Source organism: Cupressus sempervirens, chromosome 10, assembly GCF_028749045.1.
Source record: "Cupressus sempervirens isolate cs-2001-9-10 chromosome 10, ASM2874904v1, whole genome shotgun sequence".
Classification (NCBI taxonomy): Eukaryota; Viridiplantae; Streptophyta; class Pinopsida; order Cupressales; family Cupressaceae; genus Cupressus; species Cupressus sempervirens.
The window spans coordinates 308,665,389-308,685,775 of NC_143127.1; the positions used below are offsets into that span (position 1 = coordinate 308,665,389).

The 20,387-nt window shown below is 34.3% G+C and overlaps 1 protein-coding gene across 1 annotated transcript in view; it reads left to right on the forward strand.

Moving 5' to 3' along the window:
* The window catches only part of LOC149533863 (phenylalanine N-monooxygenase-like), a 42,673-nt gene extending 22,743 nt beyond the window's left edge, over positions 1–19,930 (forward strand). Inside the window, exons 4-5 of the mRNA XM_089805917.1 lie at positions 18,129–19,217; positions 19,298–19,930. Of these exons, the coding sequence (XP_089662043.1) occupies positions 18,129–19,217; positions 19,298–19,930 (1,722 nt within the window). The remainder of the gene's footprint in view (positions 1–18,128; positions 19,218–19,297) is intronic.
* Positions 19,931–20,387: the final 457 nt, after the last annotated feature.

Sequence of the window (20,387 nt, forward strand, 5' to 3'; positions counted from 1 at the left end):
AGGAGCAATCTGGTCTAGGGAATACTTCCATTTTCCTATTTTGGTGAGTATCAATTCCTCAATTTGCATCTTCTCTACATCAGTTCTAGTTTCAAACTTTAAAGATTTGAAGTTTGTGATGCCAGCTCCTTCTTCCATCTATTTCAACCTTTCTTGGAAGGTAAGTTGGCGCTTGTTGAATACTACTTCACCTTTATTTTTTCCTTTGCCTCTCCTGGTGAAAACAACTATGGAGGCCTTTGGAGATTTAGTGATGGTAACCTTCCCTTTCTTCTTTGCTGGCTCTGCCTCTTTTTTTGGTTCTTGCTCTTCTTCTTCTTCTTGTTCTATATCCTCTTCTTCATCCTCTCCTTTTCCCTTGGTAAGCATCAAGGGACCAATGACAATTTTCATCTTAGCAATCTTTCTTTTACCTTTGCTGATTGCTTGAGGAAGCTTAATCTCTATTTCAATCCTGGTTTTTGCCTCATCATAAGTATCAAAAATTGGTTGCTTGGGATCTACAGGCTCATTTACTAGTTCTTCAATTATGTCCCTAGTTTCGTCAATATTTACCTCATAAGGTAGAGGTTTCACCCATGTAACTCGGGGCTTGACTGCTTGAATGTATACTCTATAGTAGTCTACCATGAAACATATATCATCTTTGTAGTCCTCAACAAGTTTAGGAGGAATCCTAAACCTGTTGTTCATCCTTTCTTTGAAGTCTTCAAAACAATTATCCATTATAATGTCAATGTTTACACCCATTTCTACTATAAACTCATTTATCTAATATAAAATGGGAACATCCTTTCTCCATATGACGGAACCTTTGGATGGAAAGAATTTTTGCACATAAAAGAAGAGACATGTTAACAAAGAACCCAATTTACAAGGATTGTTCTTTGATGACCTGATGCTATCCATATTCTTGTTTAGTTGCCTCAGCAGTAGCTCTAACAGGTCATATTACAAATTTTTCTTCACAACTTTGAATGCTAAGTCTACAGCCTCACATGGCACACTATTCAAATGACTGGAACTATAAATCTTGCAACCAATTACATGAATTCCAAATCTTAGCTCTACATGTGTAACAGTGCTAATTTTTAAGCCTTTGCCATCCCACTTAGCTAGGGCTTTTGGAGTTCATCTCGACCTAGGGTTTTGGTGGATTTAGCTTTGCTCGGTATAGGAAGGCCAGTAATATTGTGAATCATCTTCTTGGTGATCAATATGGGCTGTTCCAACCATAGCTGACCATTGTGAACATAGCTGAGAATATACTTGATCCATTTTATCTAAAAGCTTCTTGGCAGGTGGGATATGTGAGTCAACCCTTTTGTTTCCAAATACTTATGCTCAAGTTTCAGTGAGCCATCAACACTCATTTCTTCTAAAGTTCTATCCATTTCTAGGGTTCCTATCTCTTGAATTGAACATTTAAAATGAGTTCAGCTATCATTAATCAAAAGTACCTTTGGTGGAATTTGCGATTTTGTGCCATTAGGGTCAAGTGCATCTGCCACTGCAGGAACTAACTTGAAATTTGGTTCTTTCCATTCTACACCCTTGACCAACATCTTTGATCCTTTTTTCACCTTGCTGGTGCTTGTGCTTTCAGATGCCATTGATGCTCAATAAGTGATGAAAATCTTCAAACAAATTCCCTAACTAAAAATTCGCTCAAAATCACTTGAAATTGCTTGAATGCACCTAGAAATATCTTTTCTCTAAGGATATGATGAAAAATGAATTTGAATTTTGCCCATTTTTATGAAAAGTTTTCCATTAATGCTAGGTACCATATTGTTGTAGTGCATGACAAATTCTCATCCACTGACGTAACTCGGCAAGAGTATCGACTCGGTAGATGAACCAAATTCATTTTACTCCTGACCTTTCTTGGTAAGGTCTTTAACCACTTTCCTCGGTGGAGGCTGATGCAACTCGTTGAAAGATAACCTTCCTGTGATCCTAGTGTATCTTCAATACTAATTGGATCATTTACATTCCTCATATTTCTTGGAAATGCTTATGATTTCCTTGATGAGTACAATTCCAACACAGTCTTAGGAATTTAGTTTGAGGGGATGGAGTCACTCATTTCTTGAGTGACTTCACTAGCATGATTTGAGCTTGTATCTATAGTGAATTTAGGAATCCATTGCTGCTTCATTTGTTTCCTTATGTTGTCAGCCCTTGCTTTCTTTTCATCTTCAATTTTACTTATATTCATATTGGTTTTAGCTATTTGACCGAGTTCAGTGCATGTGTGACACCTTATAGTAGTATCTTTCTTTCTTAGGTGGTGCCTTGCACAATTTATGCTAGTGTGTCCATATTCTCTACAATAATGACATCTGCACCAGGTATTGTAGTCCCATCCAAATATTACCTTTACAAGTTGTTCAACTGGATTGAATGATTTGGATTTGCATTGATATGCCTTGTGACCATGCCTTTTGCATTTGTGACAATTACCTTCAAATTTTGGTATCTCCTTACATTCATTAGCTTTGTGACCATGCTAATTACAGTTATAACACTTTCCATTGAATTTTCCTTTTCCATTGCTCCAACATTTGTTTGATGTATGAACGATTTTTCCACAATGATTGCATGAGGGTTTTAGATTCCTTTTTGCACCTTGCTTGGAAGATTCATGTTGTTCTTCATTGTATCCAAGTCCTACTTTACCTTTTTTCTTATGAAGATTCTGCTCATTTTGTTGAATTAGTTGATTCATGTCTTCTTGTGATTTCATCATTCTTTCATTGATTTGTTTTTTAGTATTTAGGTCACTCTTTAATTTTTCAATAATTTTCTTTTCATATCTCAGTTCTCTCAATATTATTTCATTAATTTCCCTTTCACAATTTGGATCACTTCTTATTCTTTCATTCTATGCTTTGATAATCTTGATTTCTTCATTTTCTCCAAAGATTTGATCAATGAGGTCTTCATGCTGATTGGATTGATTATTTCTTGCCTCCAAGTCTTCATTTGCCTTATTTCTTTGTTCCAAAATTTCACATAGCCTAATTGATTGGATTTCTTGTTCTCTTTTAAGTTTTCTTATTTCTTCCTGTAGAGAGCCATTCTTTGCTAGGAGTTCCTTGATTGCCTCATTAGCTTCATCTGAGCTACTTGATGGTAAAAGGTCTTCAATCTTTTCTTCAACATACTGATGATCATTCATTTATCTTCAAAGTTCCTTCCTTCTTTCCAAGGATTGGGAAAGGTTCTCCTTTGCTTCTTTGAGTTGAGTTATGGCCATTTCAAGATCTAGATTTTCATTTTCAATTGCCTTATCAAGTCTAAATATCTCCATTTGTCCTTAGAACTTTGCTCAAGTTGTCAAGCTTTTATCCTAAGAACCACAAAGCTCTGATACCAATTGTTGGAAATATTCAAGATATGACAAGTTACTGAGAGGGGAGGGGTGAATCAGTAAATTTAAAAACTTTCCTTTATATTTACCACACATACATTTATGCTACTACATTCATTAGTTCTAAAACATAAAAACTTACATTTATATTTACCCTATGAGGGGTCTACTAGGTTAAGAGCCTACAAGACTCTTTAGTCTACCTTGATTAAAGGAATTTACATCACAATAAAATGAGCACCCTATTAGGATATTTCTAATAGGCCCGTTACGACCACTCTATTAAGAGATTCACATAATACAATGGTTAAAATATAATCAGTACCATGATTCTCTAGTTTTTACTTGATTACTCATGACAGATCTTCTCTTTCTAATATTCAATCACTTCTCTATGAAAAATATAATTATAGTTTATCTCCTCTTTGTATAGCTTAGTTTCCTTAGTCCTTCAACCTCCGATTTACCTTCAACTATGCAATCCTCTCTCTAACAACATCCACAACACAAAATCTCAGCTTACACCATTCTTAAATAGCTATTTGATGAATCTTCTAGGTCATGATAAATGATTGAGATTCATTATTTTTGCAACTTGACCTTTACATTTTTTTGATTGGGTGATCACACAACATAGAGATTAATGATCCAAAATTATAGGCATAATTACCTCCATGATTGACTCATCAATCATATAAAAACACTTCCTACTTGGAAAAATAGTTTACCAATGAGTTTATGTCATTCCAAACTTAAAGGAAAAAACCATGTTACCCAACTCTTCTTTTTCTTTGATTATGTCCCTCGGCATGAATTTTACTTAGTGACAACTAATTTTACCTATTGGATTTCTCAATAGATTTTGCCTCATAAATAACTCGCAAACCACTAAAATGTTTGGTGATGCTTATGTGGATTTGGTCACTATAACTACCTGAGGACATATTGAACTTAATATAGACTTTGCTCCTTGATAGCTTAGCTTGTATGATGACTTAGTCACAGTAATGACTAACCAACATTGCCTAGTAAATGACTAAGTGTTTTGCACTAATAGAAAATTGCCTTTAGGGTCAAAAAAATATTCAACTAAAAGAAAGAAATACAACTGTTTGAATACTAAGACTAAAAAATTTGTGGAAAGTACAAATTTTAGGGTTGACAAATTTGAAGAAAAGAGTGAAGAAGAATTCAATAAGGAACCTTAAGATTAGAGAAATTTTGTATACATCTATGAAGTGAAATAAAATACTTTACCTTAATAAGAGAAAGAGGTCATAGAGCTTAAATGGATAGACATTGTCAAGTTACAATGGAGAAGATCTATCGAGCATTAGCATGTTGTCAAGCATCAGGATATAGAGGCCAAGTCACACAAAAAAGAGATCCAACATTAGATAGAGGAAGATGAGTTATGGTAGGAAATACTTGGATAAGATGATCAAGCTAGTCTAAGTGAACTACAACAAAGAGAAAGAACATATGGACCTATTTTTATTTAAATATGTGAGAAGACACCACACATCTGATCAAATCATTTGAGGAAAAGATTCAAGAGTTGTGATAAGAAAAAAATTCAAGAATAATGCATGTCTACTATGCAAGTTTAAGCCAAGAACAGTTAAAGATGCATTGGAGAATGAAGATTGGACTCAAGAAATGAATGAGAAGATTAATCAAATAGATAAGTACAAAATATGGACATTTTTACCAAGGCCAAAGGATAAGAATGTGATTGGAACCAAGTGGGTATTCAGAAACAAGTTGAATGATAAAGTTGAATCCACAAGGAGTAGTGAAAGATTGGTTTGCAAGGGGTATGCACACGAGTAAGGAATTGACTATAGAGAGACATTTGGTCCACTTGTAAGGTTAGAAGGAGTAAGAAAATTACTTTCATATTATTCTTACAAAGAAATTAAGGTATATCAAATGGATGTCAAATTTGCATTCTTGAATGGAATCTTGGAACAAGAAGTCTACATTGAACAACTTGAATGATTTGTTGAACCTAGCAAGAATAACATGGTATTGTTGGAAATATAAGAGGAGCAGTTGAGAGGGGAGGGGTGAATTAGTTACCACAAAAATAAATCCCAAATCCCATACATGTCAATACAAATCAAAATCAAAACTCTACTAAAAGTGAAATACTGTTGTAACTCAGATAGCACTAAATCACTTAGTTAACACTAAGAATTACTGTCACTCAACAATCACTAAAATATTTACTTCTTAAGATGTTTAATGTTATTAACCATAGTTAATTTAGTTATAGAAATATAAAGAAACTAAACACATATGACACTAGGATTTAACATGGAAACCTAATTTGGAAAAAATTCACCAATTGAACCTAGTTACTATTTTCACTCTTCTAAAGTGAGCCCTAATAGGAGCCAACCCTATTAAAGGTTACAAAACACAATGTTAGGTGTGATTTTGTTAAAATATTTAATCACCCTATTAGGAGTGGCCTTATTAGAGAATTTTAGACACTTCAATCTAGAAATGTCACCTTGTTAGAGAATTTAGCAAATAACTGTTAAGATAACTTTGTTAAGAGATTTGATTCACTACTACAATTATTAGAGAGTAAAAATGATATGAACTAATTGCTAATGTAACTATATTGCTAATTTCAAACTATGTTCTAGCTCTAATACTTGATCTTCCTTCATCAAATAAAAATTTGCAGCTCGTTCAACTCAGGATACTCTATTATCCTTCCAATTTGTTTCCTTGGTTTATCTTTTCAATCTCATGCTTCTCACATTCAATCCCACAACTTTACCTTATATCTTTTACCTTGTCAAGTTGGATTGAATATACTTAAAAACTCAATATTCATCCCTTAAGTCACCTAGAATTGAAAAATAAATTCATGAAACTAAATATGTTGAGTCAAGAAAATTCTTCATTAGCCAACCCAACTTAGTCAACAGTACCTCAGAAAAGACTTTCTTTAGACTTCCTTTGGTAACCAAGTTAACTCGTTTAACACTGCATCCTAAAATTAATTTCCTTTGATAACTAAGTGAGCTTGGTTAACACTAGTTCCATACCAACTTCTCTTTGGTGTCCAAGTGAACTCAACAGACACTATCTTCCTACAAACTTCCTTTGGTGCCCAAGTGAACTCAAAAGATACTATCTTTGAGCTTGATTCTCACTAAAATGCTTGATAGACAATAGAAATTGCTTTCTTTTCCCAAGTGAACTCATCAAATACTAAGTGGTGAAGACTTGACATTTTGTGTAACATCAAAGACAATATATAATCGAAAAATTATTTTCAATAGGTATGTAATTTGTACAAAGCATTACATGGTTTGAAACAAGCACCTAGAGAATGGTATGAAAGATTACATGCATACTTGGTGATAATTAATTTTGCAAGAACTAATGATATTGGCAATCTGTATTTGAAAAGTGAATCTAAGGATAAGATATTGTTAGCTGAAATATTTATCGATCACATCATATTTGGAGGACAATATTTATTGTGCAAAACCTTTTGCTAATGAGATGAAGAAAGAATTTGAGATGTCAATGTTTAGAGAGATAAAAAAAATTCTCGTTTACAAGTCTATTAAATAAAAGGAAGTATATACATTACACAATCAAAATATATGAAGAATATAGTGAAGAACTTTGGAATGTAAAATTCAAGACTAATTGGAACACCTATGACAACTAGACATAAATTTCAAGAATGATTTTGCTAATGTAAATTAGAGATTGTATAGGTCAATGATTGGCAAATTATAATATGTTGTTCACAGAAGACATGATATTTAATTTGTTGTTGCAATTATTAGAATATTTTCTTCTAATATCCTAAGGAGAATAACTTGATGCCTATGAAGACAATATTGAGACATCTAAAAAGAATGGGAGACTATGGTTTATTGTATAAAATGAATGAAAAGTTTGATCTGAAAGTTTGAACATATGATGATTAGGCCAAAAATATTGATGATATAAATGGTACAAGTCAAGGAGATTTTTTCCTAGGAAAGATATTGTTTTCATGGAAAAGCAAGAAGAAAAATTATATTTCTCAATTTACATCAGAAGCTTAATATGTTTTAGCACCAATTAATTTGATTTCATGGAAAAGTAACAAAAAAAATTATATTTCATAATCCACATCACAAGCTTAATATGTTTTAGTACCAGTTAATTACTCAAACATAGTGTAGATCAAGAAATTACCAAAAGGTATGGAGGAAGAGATGATTTAACCTATGGTAAGATATTGTGATAACATAAGTGCTATGAACATGTCTAAGAATCCTTTGATGCATAAAAAGAAAAAGCACATTGCAATCAAGAATCATTACTTAAGGAAATTAGTGCAAGACAAAGAAGTAAGAATGAAATATTTGAATACAAAGGAACAGATAGCTAATGTATTCACCAAGGTAGTGTCAAAGAATTCATATGTGTATGTAAGGGGTAAGTTAGGGGTCATTCCCCTATGTAAAGAAAACTAAGAAGGGATGCAACAATGCATCAATTGTTATGATCAGAATATCTTATGGATTGATGCCATAAGTCACACATTAGGAGCTTCCTACTATTGTGAAAAGAAGGGCAGAAGCATGAGTTGATAAATTTGCAACTCGCAAATGGTAATATAGTCAATATAGTCAAGGAAAATTATAAACTATTATGAAAGAGGGAGAGATAATTAAAATAATTATTAGTACAGAAGATAAAGAGGGAGATGTGTAAATGATGTTTTTGGCATTGTTCTCAAAGAGAGAGAGAGAGAGAGAGAGAGAGAGAGAGAGAGAGAGAGAGAGAGAGAGAGAGAGAGAGAGAGAGAGAGATGTGTGTCAAGTTAGCATCCAATATATGAGAGACATGTCAAAGAGGGAGAATACCAGAGATCCATATGGATAAGAATCATAATGAAACTATAGATATTGCATGGGTAAGAATCAGAATTAAACTAAGGATATTAATGAAGATTTGATATAGAACACAAAGAAAGTTAATAGTGAAAATCAAGAGAACACATTTTCCATTGCATGGTAACGAAAGTTGTTCCTATCTATGCCAAAGATGGAGATTGTTGGAACTATAATTGGAACAATTATTATGTTGTCTTTATTGTCAAACATTACTGGTAAGATATTTTCTAATAGTGTTTAATGTCATAGCTTTTGATCAATGAAGAGAATTTAAAAAGAGAGATAACATATAATTTAATTGATGAAGAGAATTTGAAAAGAGAGATAACTAGATGAATCTATAAATTGGTTGATTAAAGAGGAGCAAATATGGTAAAAATACAAAGGGAACTTGGCCAGTTTGTATTTGACAAGATAAAATGTTCTTTTTGTCACTGCATTAAGAGAAGATGAAATATGAGTTGAAGTGTAAAAGAGATTATTTATATAATTTAAGAAGTTAAGTAAAAAACTAGTTTGACTAAGTGATAGGATACTAGGTCAATGAAGAAGTTAAACATTACAAGTAGAAGATTAAGGAACTCTAGTAATAATCGAGTGGTGGGAATGACCAAGCAAGATGAAGAAAATATGAAGTAGTGACCAAGCATAATGATGGCCAAGCAAGCTAGTGCAAGCCAAATGAGATAGATCAAAAGTGACCAAACTACCTAGTGATGACCAAGACAAAGACCATAGTAATGACCAAGTGTCAACATATTAATAGTTTCAGAAATAATAAATATTTGATGCTGACACAGTTGAATTTACATAATAGTAAAAATATTTTAAAGATGAGGATTAATGAGGTGGTGTATTTAATACATTAGTTAATGTTTTTAAGCGATCTAAGAAAAGATTCAATGAGAAGTTTCAAGGAAAGAAGAAGAAAGATAAAGTTATGGATAGATTCAAAGAATCTAATCAAACCCTAAGATCTATAGTTATGTTTTAGAAGAAAAATATTTGACCTTTCTATTTAAGGAGGCATCTTAGATATCTTATGGAGTTGGTTGGATGGAAAGTTTGTGAAGAATGTGTGGAAGAATAAGAATTGCAGAGGAAAAGTGAAATGCTGATGAAAGTGAGATTGGTTGAAGTATTGACAAGGAGACCAGAGATGAAGAATGTGATTAAGAACAGTCAATAAATGATTAATGATTTGAATGAAGATATATATATGAAAAGTTATTTTTTATTTATTAGATCAATGTAGTGATTACTTTCTAACCATTGTAGCACTACAATCCTTCAATCAAAGCTGACCTAATAGTCATTTTATAAATCCTTTAATCAAGGTAAAATTATAATGGGATGTTTTGAAGACCTCTAACAAGGCCACTCCTAATAGGGTGACTAAATCCTTTGATAGGGTCACACCTAATAGTGTGTTTTATAACCTTTAATAGGGTTTTCTTTTAACCAAGCTCACTTCAGAAGCAAGAAAAAGTGGTAAAACGTTAGTTGGTTATTTTTCCCAAATTATTTTTCCACATTAAATCATGGTTTCATACTTGTGTGATTGTTTTTTTGATGTGTAATGTTGTTTACTAATTTTTTTAATAAAAAAATCAGCTAACATTAAAATATGGAGAAAGGTGTTGATATGAATAAATTTAATTAATGATGATTTTATATATTGGATGAGTGGATTTATGAGTTTGATTAAGATGTTTGAATTTGTTAAAAGTTGAATTAGTACATCACAACCTAAGGATAACTTATTGAACCCCCCTCTTATATATTCTAATCATTCTAACATATATATGAATGTATTTATACAATTTTTTTTTTGGAAAATTAAGTGGGAATCTTATATTCTATGCAAATTCCATAAACTATCTTATGTTGCAAATCCATAAACTATCTTATGTTGCAATTCCCATAAATGGAAGGGAAGTCAAAAATGACAGAGAAACAAGAAAATCCTATATTATTCAATATATTAATTCTAACTAGATGATTAACTTTATCCATTTAAACATGGAGAACTTTGAAGTAATTATTACTAAACTACCTCTTAAAAATACTTATCTAATTGAAATACATGTGAAGGAAGACCCTCAAATATAATGCAAGATGCATTTTGATGGGGATTATAGTAAAGGAGGTAATGGTGATGGGGTTATTTTTGTTTGTCTATATGGTAAAACATTAAAATGTTCATTTCTTCTAATTTTTTATTGCACTAATAATATTTTTAAGTATGAAGAACTCATACTATACATAAATATTGCAAGCAAGCATTCCATCGAGGTACCTTATATATATGGTGATCCATATTTGATGGTATCTCAAATGATAATAGGTTTGTCACATCAAAGAAAAGAGCTTATAAAAGGTATATATTGTGGATTTGGGATCTCTTTGAATCCTCTAATATGTCACAAAATTTTGTAGAAACTTTCATGCTTAGCCTAGCTATTAGGGATAATGATATTTATTTTTATGAAATAGTATAGGTAAAGATCGGATCTAGACTAGCTATATCACATAATGTTCAAAATTCAAAGACCTTTGAGGATGACAAGGATTTATTAAGATTTCTTACTTGCGAGGATCAATATGAAGACCAACACAGAATGGAATGCTTATGTTGAGAAAGGAGGAAAAAGGAGACCATTTGTAGAATAGAAGTAGTTTAATTAAAAATTAATAAGAGAATAAAGGGTTTTGTAGCATTGGAGAGAGTGTTTGTTAATAAAGACACAACAAAAACCAAGGTAACTCCTCTAAATCTAACTAAATTAGAAAAACCAAAGATTACCCTTAAACATAGATTTGGTATGATATCCTTGCTTAGAAAACATCGACATGGTTTTGCATGGTCGTATGATGACAATAAGGCTTATAGAAAGGACCTATTATAACATGAAGTTCCATTGAAGCCTGATACAAACCCTTTTAGACAAAGGTAGTGTCTAATCAATATAACGTTGGCTCCAAAGATGAAGGGAGAACATATTAAAATCAAGAGATGGAAGAATAATAAATCCTATAAGTATTTAACTTGAGTGCCTAATTTATCCCCAACAAGAAAGAAAATTGGTGACATAAGGTAATGTGTGGACTTCAGAAATCTTAACATATCATCATTAGAGGATAATTATATGTTACCCAACATGGAAGAATTATTACAGATCCATTGAAAACATTTCAATATGATAAACATAACATTGAAATATGTTATCAATTTATCATTCATTGTTTTTTAGTTTCTCTTGACATAATAGCTAGGAACATAAAAAGCATGTTCAAATTTTTTATATTTGGCTAACTCAATCAATGTCTGTTTCAAACTTCTCAAAAAAAAAAATTCTTCATCACCTCAAGCCATCATGATTCTAAAAAAATAATTAAATCCATCATACTGATCATATTTGCTAGCATTTCATGCTAAATCTCAAGAACACTATTATCTCGGATTGAAATACATTTAAATGCCTTATGAACAATTAGAATCACAAACCCTTTAGATTGTGGATGCATGGCTATTTCCTTAACTCATTCTCTATTGTGTAACAACATATATCATCTTGAGTACCCCACATAAAATCAACATTTGCAACTTTATTACACTAGCAAATAGCAAACTAACTAGTCTTCATTTGTATATCATAACTAGATCAAATCATCTGTATGAACTATGCAAACAACCTCTACAGGATCCCACGAGTTGTGAGACTCCTTCTCTTTTGTAATCTACCTTAGCCATTATTTTAATCAACTTGCATTACTAGAAAACCATATATAAAAGATATCCAAACCACACAATAGACAATATCATTACATATAATAGAGCACTTGTTGGCTCCTGAATTAATAGCTTTTGATTAACCCAATGATATGAACAACTACATCTAGGGGTAGCTAATTCCCATCTTCAACATACTTATTCAGACATTGGGGCCAACTATAAGGCTATACTTCTCCTTCTTCTTCAAGCTTTGCAAGACCTAGGTGGGTAGACCTTAGATTCATTTATATTGCACTAGCTCCAAAACATATAATTTGAATCTATACAAAGTAGATAAAACCATTATTTCTCCTATACTTATGCAATAACAAAGGTATGTAGTACCAATTTTAAAATCCTATGAAATCTACAAGCTAAGTGAGGGCATCCGTTCAACTCTTAAATGGAAATGGAAATGGATAATTGATTAAAGTTTGGTATCAACAAAATCCAAACATGTTGATCTTGTAACTAATCAGTGCCTTATCTACTAGGAATTTTCACAAACTACAAACATACATCCACAATACCAGTGACATATCCCATACATCAAGATATCAAATCTATCCTATCACTTTGTGAATTAGACATCAGTGTTTAGAAAAACCTGCATACTCATGATATATCCTTCTCATGAAACTTGCAACCCTGTCAAATATAACAAGCATTTACATGGCCCTTTGTTCCAACACCAAAGTATGTTGAGATATACAACTTTAAAGAGTTGCAAATAGGTTTAAGCCTTTTATTTCTAAACCACAAAACATTGCAAATAATAGAGATAGGAGATGAGAATCAAAATGCAACTAAGAAGTTTGTTGTTCCTTGTATTCATTTCTCTAAAACTATACATTCAAGATGCATGTAATAACCCATGCAACTACTGAATAGATCACAATCTTACATAAAACTCCATTAAATGTTCTTCATACAAGAGAAAATGATGAAGAATGGTCAAAAACTAGCTGAGAACTTGCTCAAAACTTGGGAACCTACCCTAGGTGGTATCATAGCAATGAAAAAATTTCTAATAAACTAAAAACAACCTTTTAGAAAGAAAGAAAGAAAGAAAAAAGATATAGGAGAGGAAAGAAATCCTAGATTTGATATGGAAGTGACACGTGTCCATTTGAATCTCTATCCCCTAATATTGTAAAGTCTCTCTCTCTTCTCTCTACAACCAAAATCTGAATGGAATCATATCGTTTAGCTTCAACAAACTCAAAATATCTCCTCAACTGATGAGAAACCCTTACTCTGATGAAAACATTAGATATGCATCTAAAATATTGATAAATCCTTTACTAAACTGATTTGGAGGTGACAATACATCACCAAAAGCATCTCCAACAACTTTGGTCGACGCCTAATTCATCATTTCACCAAAAAATAAGTATGAACTCGCATAACATAGTGTAGTTGAAAAATAAGTACCTCAAACAAAACTCTTAATATCTCACACATATGGCTTCATGTGCAAAAATATATGGCAAATATGAAAAGTTCATCATGATACCTTTCTGTCAGAATATGATAGTCATATACTAACTTAACAGAAATGCCCAAGATGATCAAAATAAGTTCAAGTCCATGACTGGTTTTTAGGTATGTAATTTATTTGCAAATATTAAACCTTGCCTAAAGTGAAAAAAAATTATAATATAACATCTTTTAATTTAAATGACCCTCTGCAAGTTGAAAACCAAATTTTTTTTTTTTTTAATTACTTTTTCTAAACTTTAGAATCTTTTGTCCAATTCTACATCTTGGTCAAACCTAGGTTGACCAAACTTTGACACATGTTGCCGTGTGATTCATTGATCTCTACTCTTCCATCACCACCCAAGTACCATGTGACACCCTTTGATTGGTCCACTAACCGCCACTTGTCATCTACCACATTGTCATGTGGAAACCTCTAATTGAATCTTCATATAGAGTCACCTTGCCATGTCATCAGCTTACTAGGCCCTTTGCCATGTGGTGTCACTTGATTGGTCCATTGTCTTCTCATAGGCCTATGACACATTGCCATGTGTCAACTTTTAATTCATCATTGCATTGTCACTTTGGTTAACTGGTGAGAGACTTTATATTATGACAATGTGATGGTCATTAATTTCACTACGTATCACAATCTGGTGAGTTTCTCCTACTAGGACTACGTCATCACCCACTACTACATGTTGCCTTGTCACTTTCTTGATTTTGTTATCTTCAATGTATCTTTATATTGTTACATAGTGACGACCTTCAATTTTGCCACATGTCACAATCTTATGAGTTGCATCTTGGAAATGGCCATGTCACCTCCTCAAAATTTGTGCCATGTGTCATTCTACTAATGGTCCACCTGGGAACCATGTGGCATGTCTTGCTTGGTTGCTCTATCCATGTCACTATCTAATCATCTTTTGGATTGTTCAAAATTTCTTCCATGTCACCTAGCTGGCTGACTGGGCTCCATGCATGAGTCTTATCTCAAAAAAGTGTATCTATAAAAAGTGTAAAGTAGTACTCACATAAACAATGTGGGATAAAACTAATGATGTATTTTTTGTAAAACATCCTTCGTTGTTAGTGCTCCTCTATTATTTCTTTGACAACTCTATCAAAGGAGGTGTGTAGATTTTTCATGCATTTCTCCACACCTAAAATCGAGTCAATCTAGTGCAAGGAATGAATAAAATCTCCTATATTGACCTCTGTCATGATGGCTAACATCTCTAAAAACATCTTCATTATTTCACCTCCACCAATAGACTAGGCATGCTCACATATAAGATTACACCAAATACATTTGCTCTATGTGAAACATTCTATAGCTTATTTTATAGTGCGCAATCCACCTCTTTTTATACATATGTTTTGCTTGGAGGGAATTATGTGAACAAGTTTGAAAAGTAGTGTTGCTTCCATCGACTATATCCATCATAGCTCTTGGTAACTTTAATAAAGCTACAGTAATGGAGGCTATTGAGAAATAGATTTGGGTGTGGGTTCAGCAATAGAGGCTCCTATCCTTTTAGAAACACATGTTGCATTGAATTCAAAGCTTGTGTATTTTATACAAATTCCACTCCTTTCTAGTTACAAACTTTTGTATTTGCATAGAATTCAAAGCTTGTTTATTTTATACAAATTCCACTCCTTTCTAGTTACAAACTTTTGTATTTGCATATGTGTAGGCTCTCTTGTAATCATTTGTTGCATCCTTCTAACTTCAGTGACTTCTAACTTGAAAATGCATAATGGTCATGGTGTAAAGGAGCATGAAGGATGTATTAGTCATGCATCCTCCAAGGACATAAGTGTCAATACAATAGTGATGATAACAATCATGCAGATTGTAAAACTAGAGGTGCCATGATTCTTTGATCTATGTCTCATCATATTCCATTCACCGTACAACTTTCATTGAAATAATGATTCTTCAAAGCCTATTGCTTTTTCCATTGTTGACACTCACCTTTGTAAGCTTATCAAATTACTAGTTGATATTTGCAAGCGTTAAACAAATTAACAAACTTAGAGAGCCCATTTTATATGATTACAACCTAGTTATTGGGGATGAGAATACACCTTCTAAGACTTGTCCTCATTATGCAATAAGAGTATTCCCCTTTTACTTTCACTTCTCTTTCACCCCCCTTTTTTATGCAAACTATTCGTCATTGTATCATTGCACTATTTTTAGTGATCAATCATAACTATAATCTTTTGAACATCTCCAACCTTCATAGTACCTCACCTAAATAGTGCAGTTAGTCAAGCACCAAAGCAAGTTTGGCTAAAAGAAAAATGAATTGAAACACCTGATACCTCAAACTGATCCAATGAACACCTGGCACTGATTAAAATCAAACTTGACCAATAAATCACCATTGAAAACTTACTTTACCCTTCTTTCAAAGTATGGCTTTCTAATAGGAAGGCCTATGAGTTAGCTTTAAAATCTAACCAAAACAAATAACTAGATCTTGTGATCTGACACACTGATTCTCTAGTTCAAATTCTCTTACCCTATCAGATTTTTTGTCCTGATGACTTTGAGGTCAAAAGATATTGATGTCAAATTTGCTCAATTGAAACTACCTGCAAACAAACATGTTAGAAAACCATAAAGTGCATTTGGTTTTGGCTTCGAAAATATGTCAAACAATCACTTGGAGGCACGAAAACTGGGGCATTAGTTCATTGTCATGAGGAGAGCTAAAATCTACAATTTGGGCTCATGATGAATAACTAGAAAAATTTTGCAAGCAGTCAAAGTGGGACACTCAGAATTGTAGAATTGGGAACACTAGGAGAACAATGATTTTCAAAAATAGAATGGACCTAGGAAAGTGTGCAAATAGATTCATCAAGAATTAAAAATAGGCACACTTAAAGTATTTTCAGAGGAGAACATAGTGGTACAATCCATTTTGGTCTCATCTATCACAAATTCAGAGCTATGACATCCTGAACAAGGGTGCCGATCAATCTAATTTTTAGACATTAGTAAAATTTTACAAGTTGCATTTGGAATCACATTTGAAAACTAGTCAAACAAATTCGTCAGAGGCTCAAAATTGGAGCATAGCATGTGTCTGACCCCTAGAATCCAATGCAAAAGGAATTTTCTCATTTTGGATAATTGGATCAAATTTATAATTGGTCAAATAGGGCTTCCAAGAATTTTGAGAAATATGCATCAACATGACAATAGTAAATGACCAACTTTAAGGGATTCAAAACTTAGTCAAAACATATCAAAAGAACTTGAAATATAGAACATAGGTTCTCTAATATGCATACTAAACACTCCTAAAGCAGCGAGCCATGAAACTTAACTGGGTACAAGATATTCAGTTGTAAAACTAGGCTTCCTATCATTGTTTGACACTTGGGAAAAAATGCAGATTTGAACAATGCTCAAAATGAAACTTCATGGAATGACTGGGAATGACAACTTATCATCATGGGACGTATGCATATAGTAAATGCAAAGTGTTAGAAACATGAAAAACTTCATAGGCCTCAAAATGACGGTTGGGCACACATGCACTCAAAATGCTTCTAGGGGCTCAATTAGACTCAAGTTTTAGAATGTACTCAAAATTGGGGCTCCAATTTTGAGTCCCAATAGCACTATTATAAGAAAAAGAAAGCCTTTAGCAAACAATGACAACCCTTCATTAGAAATGTAAGTAAAATTGTACCTAGAATGCAATTAGAACAATAAATAATGTCTCTTCACTATAGTAATGCTATGATCTTGAAAACACCAACAATGTAGAACTTATTTGCTAATTAATTCAATATTTTTTTGAAAACAATGGAACATGCCAATGAGAGTAGGAGTGCAAGCCAAAAGGAGCACTATGCCTTTTACTTGTTACTTGACTTTTATATTTATTATTTGTTTATAATTTTGAGTTTAGATATGTTACAGCAATGTATATTATAAGTGCAAGTATGTATACAACAATTAGACAACCCTATTCAACATCATGCCTATCAAAAAATTACTTTAATTTATACAATTATTTTACATTCTTTAATCTATTATAATAAATTATTTTTTCTATTATGTTTAAAAGCAAATCAGATGTTACGAATTATTTAAAGGTTTCTAATTATTTGAGTTTTAATATTAGAACAAATTGTGCCATAATAAATAGAAATATACACCAATGCATAAAATGTAATGGAGGAGGATAGTAAACATATTAGCTACGGAGTTCATAACCATTTCCCTATAACGCATCTGAGATTTACCTATTATTTATTCTACCAGCCTACTTATGTAGACCGATACATGCTGTGAATGTTAGAGCCACGTTTTGTGATGGTATCGTCTCCAATTGGAGTCCTATGCTTTGGTGTTCGGCAAAATCGATAAATACAATTTCATATAAGCGGACAACAATATTATATTTGCACGTTTTACATCAACGTTAGCTTGATTGGTAGGTTTGAGCCTGACGAGTCTATTCTTTATTATCTTGCTCTATAAATTCTCGGGAAGCAGCAGCTTTTCTCTGAAAGAAACGCTTCTCTTCACTTACAGGAAGGCTGTAAGATGGAAAGCGTTTCTGGATTGATTGTCTCTTTCGCATTGTTATCTTCTATTCCTGTTATTTGGATTGGAGGATGCAAGACGCTGCCTAATGGGATCAATACTGATTTCGCAACGTCTTTGATGTATATAACTATAGCCTTATTTCCCACTCTTGTGCTTCTCCTCCTTTCATCTTTAATCCTCTTCCGCATATGCAAATCCAAATTACCACACAAAACTTCTCTGCCTCTGCCTCCGGGGCCGCAACCCTGGCCAATAGTTGGCAATCTACCGGAGTTAGTGTACAGGGCTCCTGGTTATAAGTGGCTCCACTCTCTCCTCCAAAGATATGCCACCCCCATCCTTTGTGTCCGTCTAGGAAGCGTCCACGTCATTGCTGTCAATAGCCCGGAGATAGCAAGAGAGTTTCTCAAGAAGCATGATGCTACATTTGCTTCTCGCCCCACAACAATGGCGACCAGTTACTCCAGCAGAGGATTTCTATCCGTCGCTGTTGTCCCGTTGGGAGATCAGTGGAAGAAAATGCGGAGAGTGGTTGCGTCGGAAGTGCTGACAGCCGCACGCCTCAAGTGGTTACAAAGCAAGCGGATGGAGGAGGCCGACAATCTGGTACATTGGATATTCAACCAATGCACTGCCCGATCTCCTGCGCGACCCACTACTTTCCTCAACGTAAGATATGTTCTGAGGCACTACAGCGCAAATGTGATCAGAAAACTCATCTTCAACAGGCGCTATTTCACAAATGAAGGCAGTGAGGGAGGTCCGACCAGAGCAGAGGACGAGCACGTAAATGCCTTGTTTAAGGTGCTGTCCCTTTTGTATAACATGAGCGTCTGTGATTACATGCCGTCATTGAAATGGCTGGACATCGGCGGCGACGAGAGAACCATGAAAGAGGCCATTTATTCTGTGGACAAATACCACGTGCCTGTTATTGAAGAGAGGTTCCGTTTGAGGCGGGGATGTTCTTCAGCAGAAGAACCCCAGGACCTGCTGGACGTCTTGATTTCTGCGAAAGACAACTCTGATGGCTCTCCCTTGCTAAGCTTGGAGGAGATAAAGTCTCAAGTAGCGGTAAGTATCACTACAGGCCGTAGACATTTAAATTATTAACTTCAATCAAATCTTTGTTTAATCAAATCATCGCAATGCAGGATCTGACGTACGCTACAGTGGATAACCCTTCAAATGCCGTAGAATGGGCCTTGGCAGAGATGATGTTGCAGCCGGAGTTAATGCAGAAAGCGGTGGAGGAGATCGATAGGGTTGTGGGGAAGGATCGATTGGTAGAGGAGTCGGACCTCGGACAGCTGAGATATGTGAGGGCGTGTGCAAAGGAGGCGCTGAGGTTACATCCGGTAGCGCCTTTCAACCTTCCTCACATGTCAACGGAGGACTGCGCAGTGGCCGGGTATCACATTCCAAAGGGCAGCCACGTTATAATCAGCCGCCTGGGGTTGGGACGGAGCCCGTCCGTTTGGGAGGACCCGGTGCGCTTCTGCCCCGAGCGCTTTCTCAAAGATGACCCGGCTGACCAGGGCGTACTTGAGTTGGGCGACCCTGAACTTCGTCTCATTTCTTTCAGCACTGGAAGGCGCGGCTGCATGGGGGCTGCTCTGGGCACTTCAATGACAATCATGCTCTTGGCGCGCCTGCTGCACTGCTTCCACTGGTCCACTGCCTCAGCCGCACCCATCCGCCTTCAAGAGGGACTCACCGATCTCTTCATGGCCGACCCTCTCCATGCAATCGCAACCCCTCGCCTTCCCCTCAACGTTTATCCATAATTTCTGCTAAACTACATTATTTCCAGTTCACTGCAAACTCACCATTCATCTGATTTTTGTTTAGGCTGTGCTATTTCAAGTCAGTTTATTATGTCGAATATGCTGTGTGTTGTTTATGCATTTCAGCACCGTGATATGCCAATGTTCATCCATTTGTGGTCGATTTATGTATGCCGTTCCATCTATCTCTTACCATCTAGTGCAGGATTTAAGCTTATTTTTGCTGGTGCAATTGCAATAAGAATGAAGGCGTTGATATATCTCTGTCTACCCAGGCAAATAAAAGCTCCAACTTCTTTGTTGTATTCCTAGTATGTTGAACTAATGTTACAAAGTCAATAAAGAACATTAGGTTCTATGCTTGATCAATTTAAGAAGGTTTCCAAATATAAAGGTATTCAGTCGTGATCAGCACGACGCTAACAACATCAATCGTTGTTAGTATAGCCTATCAAAG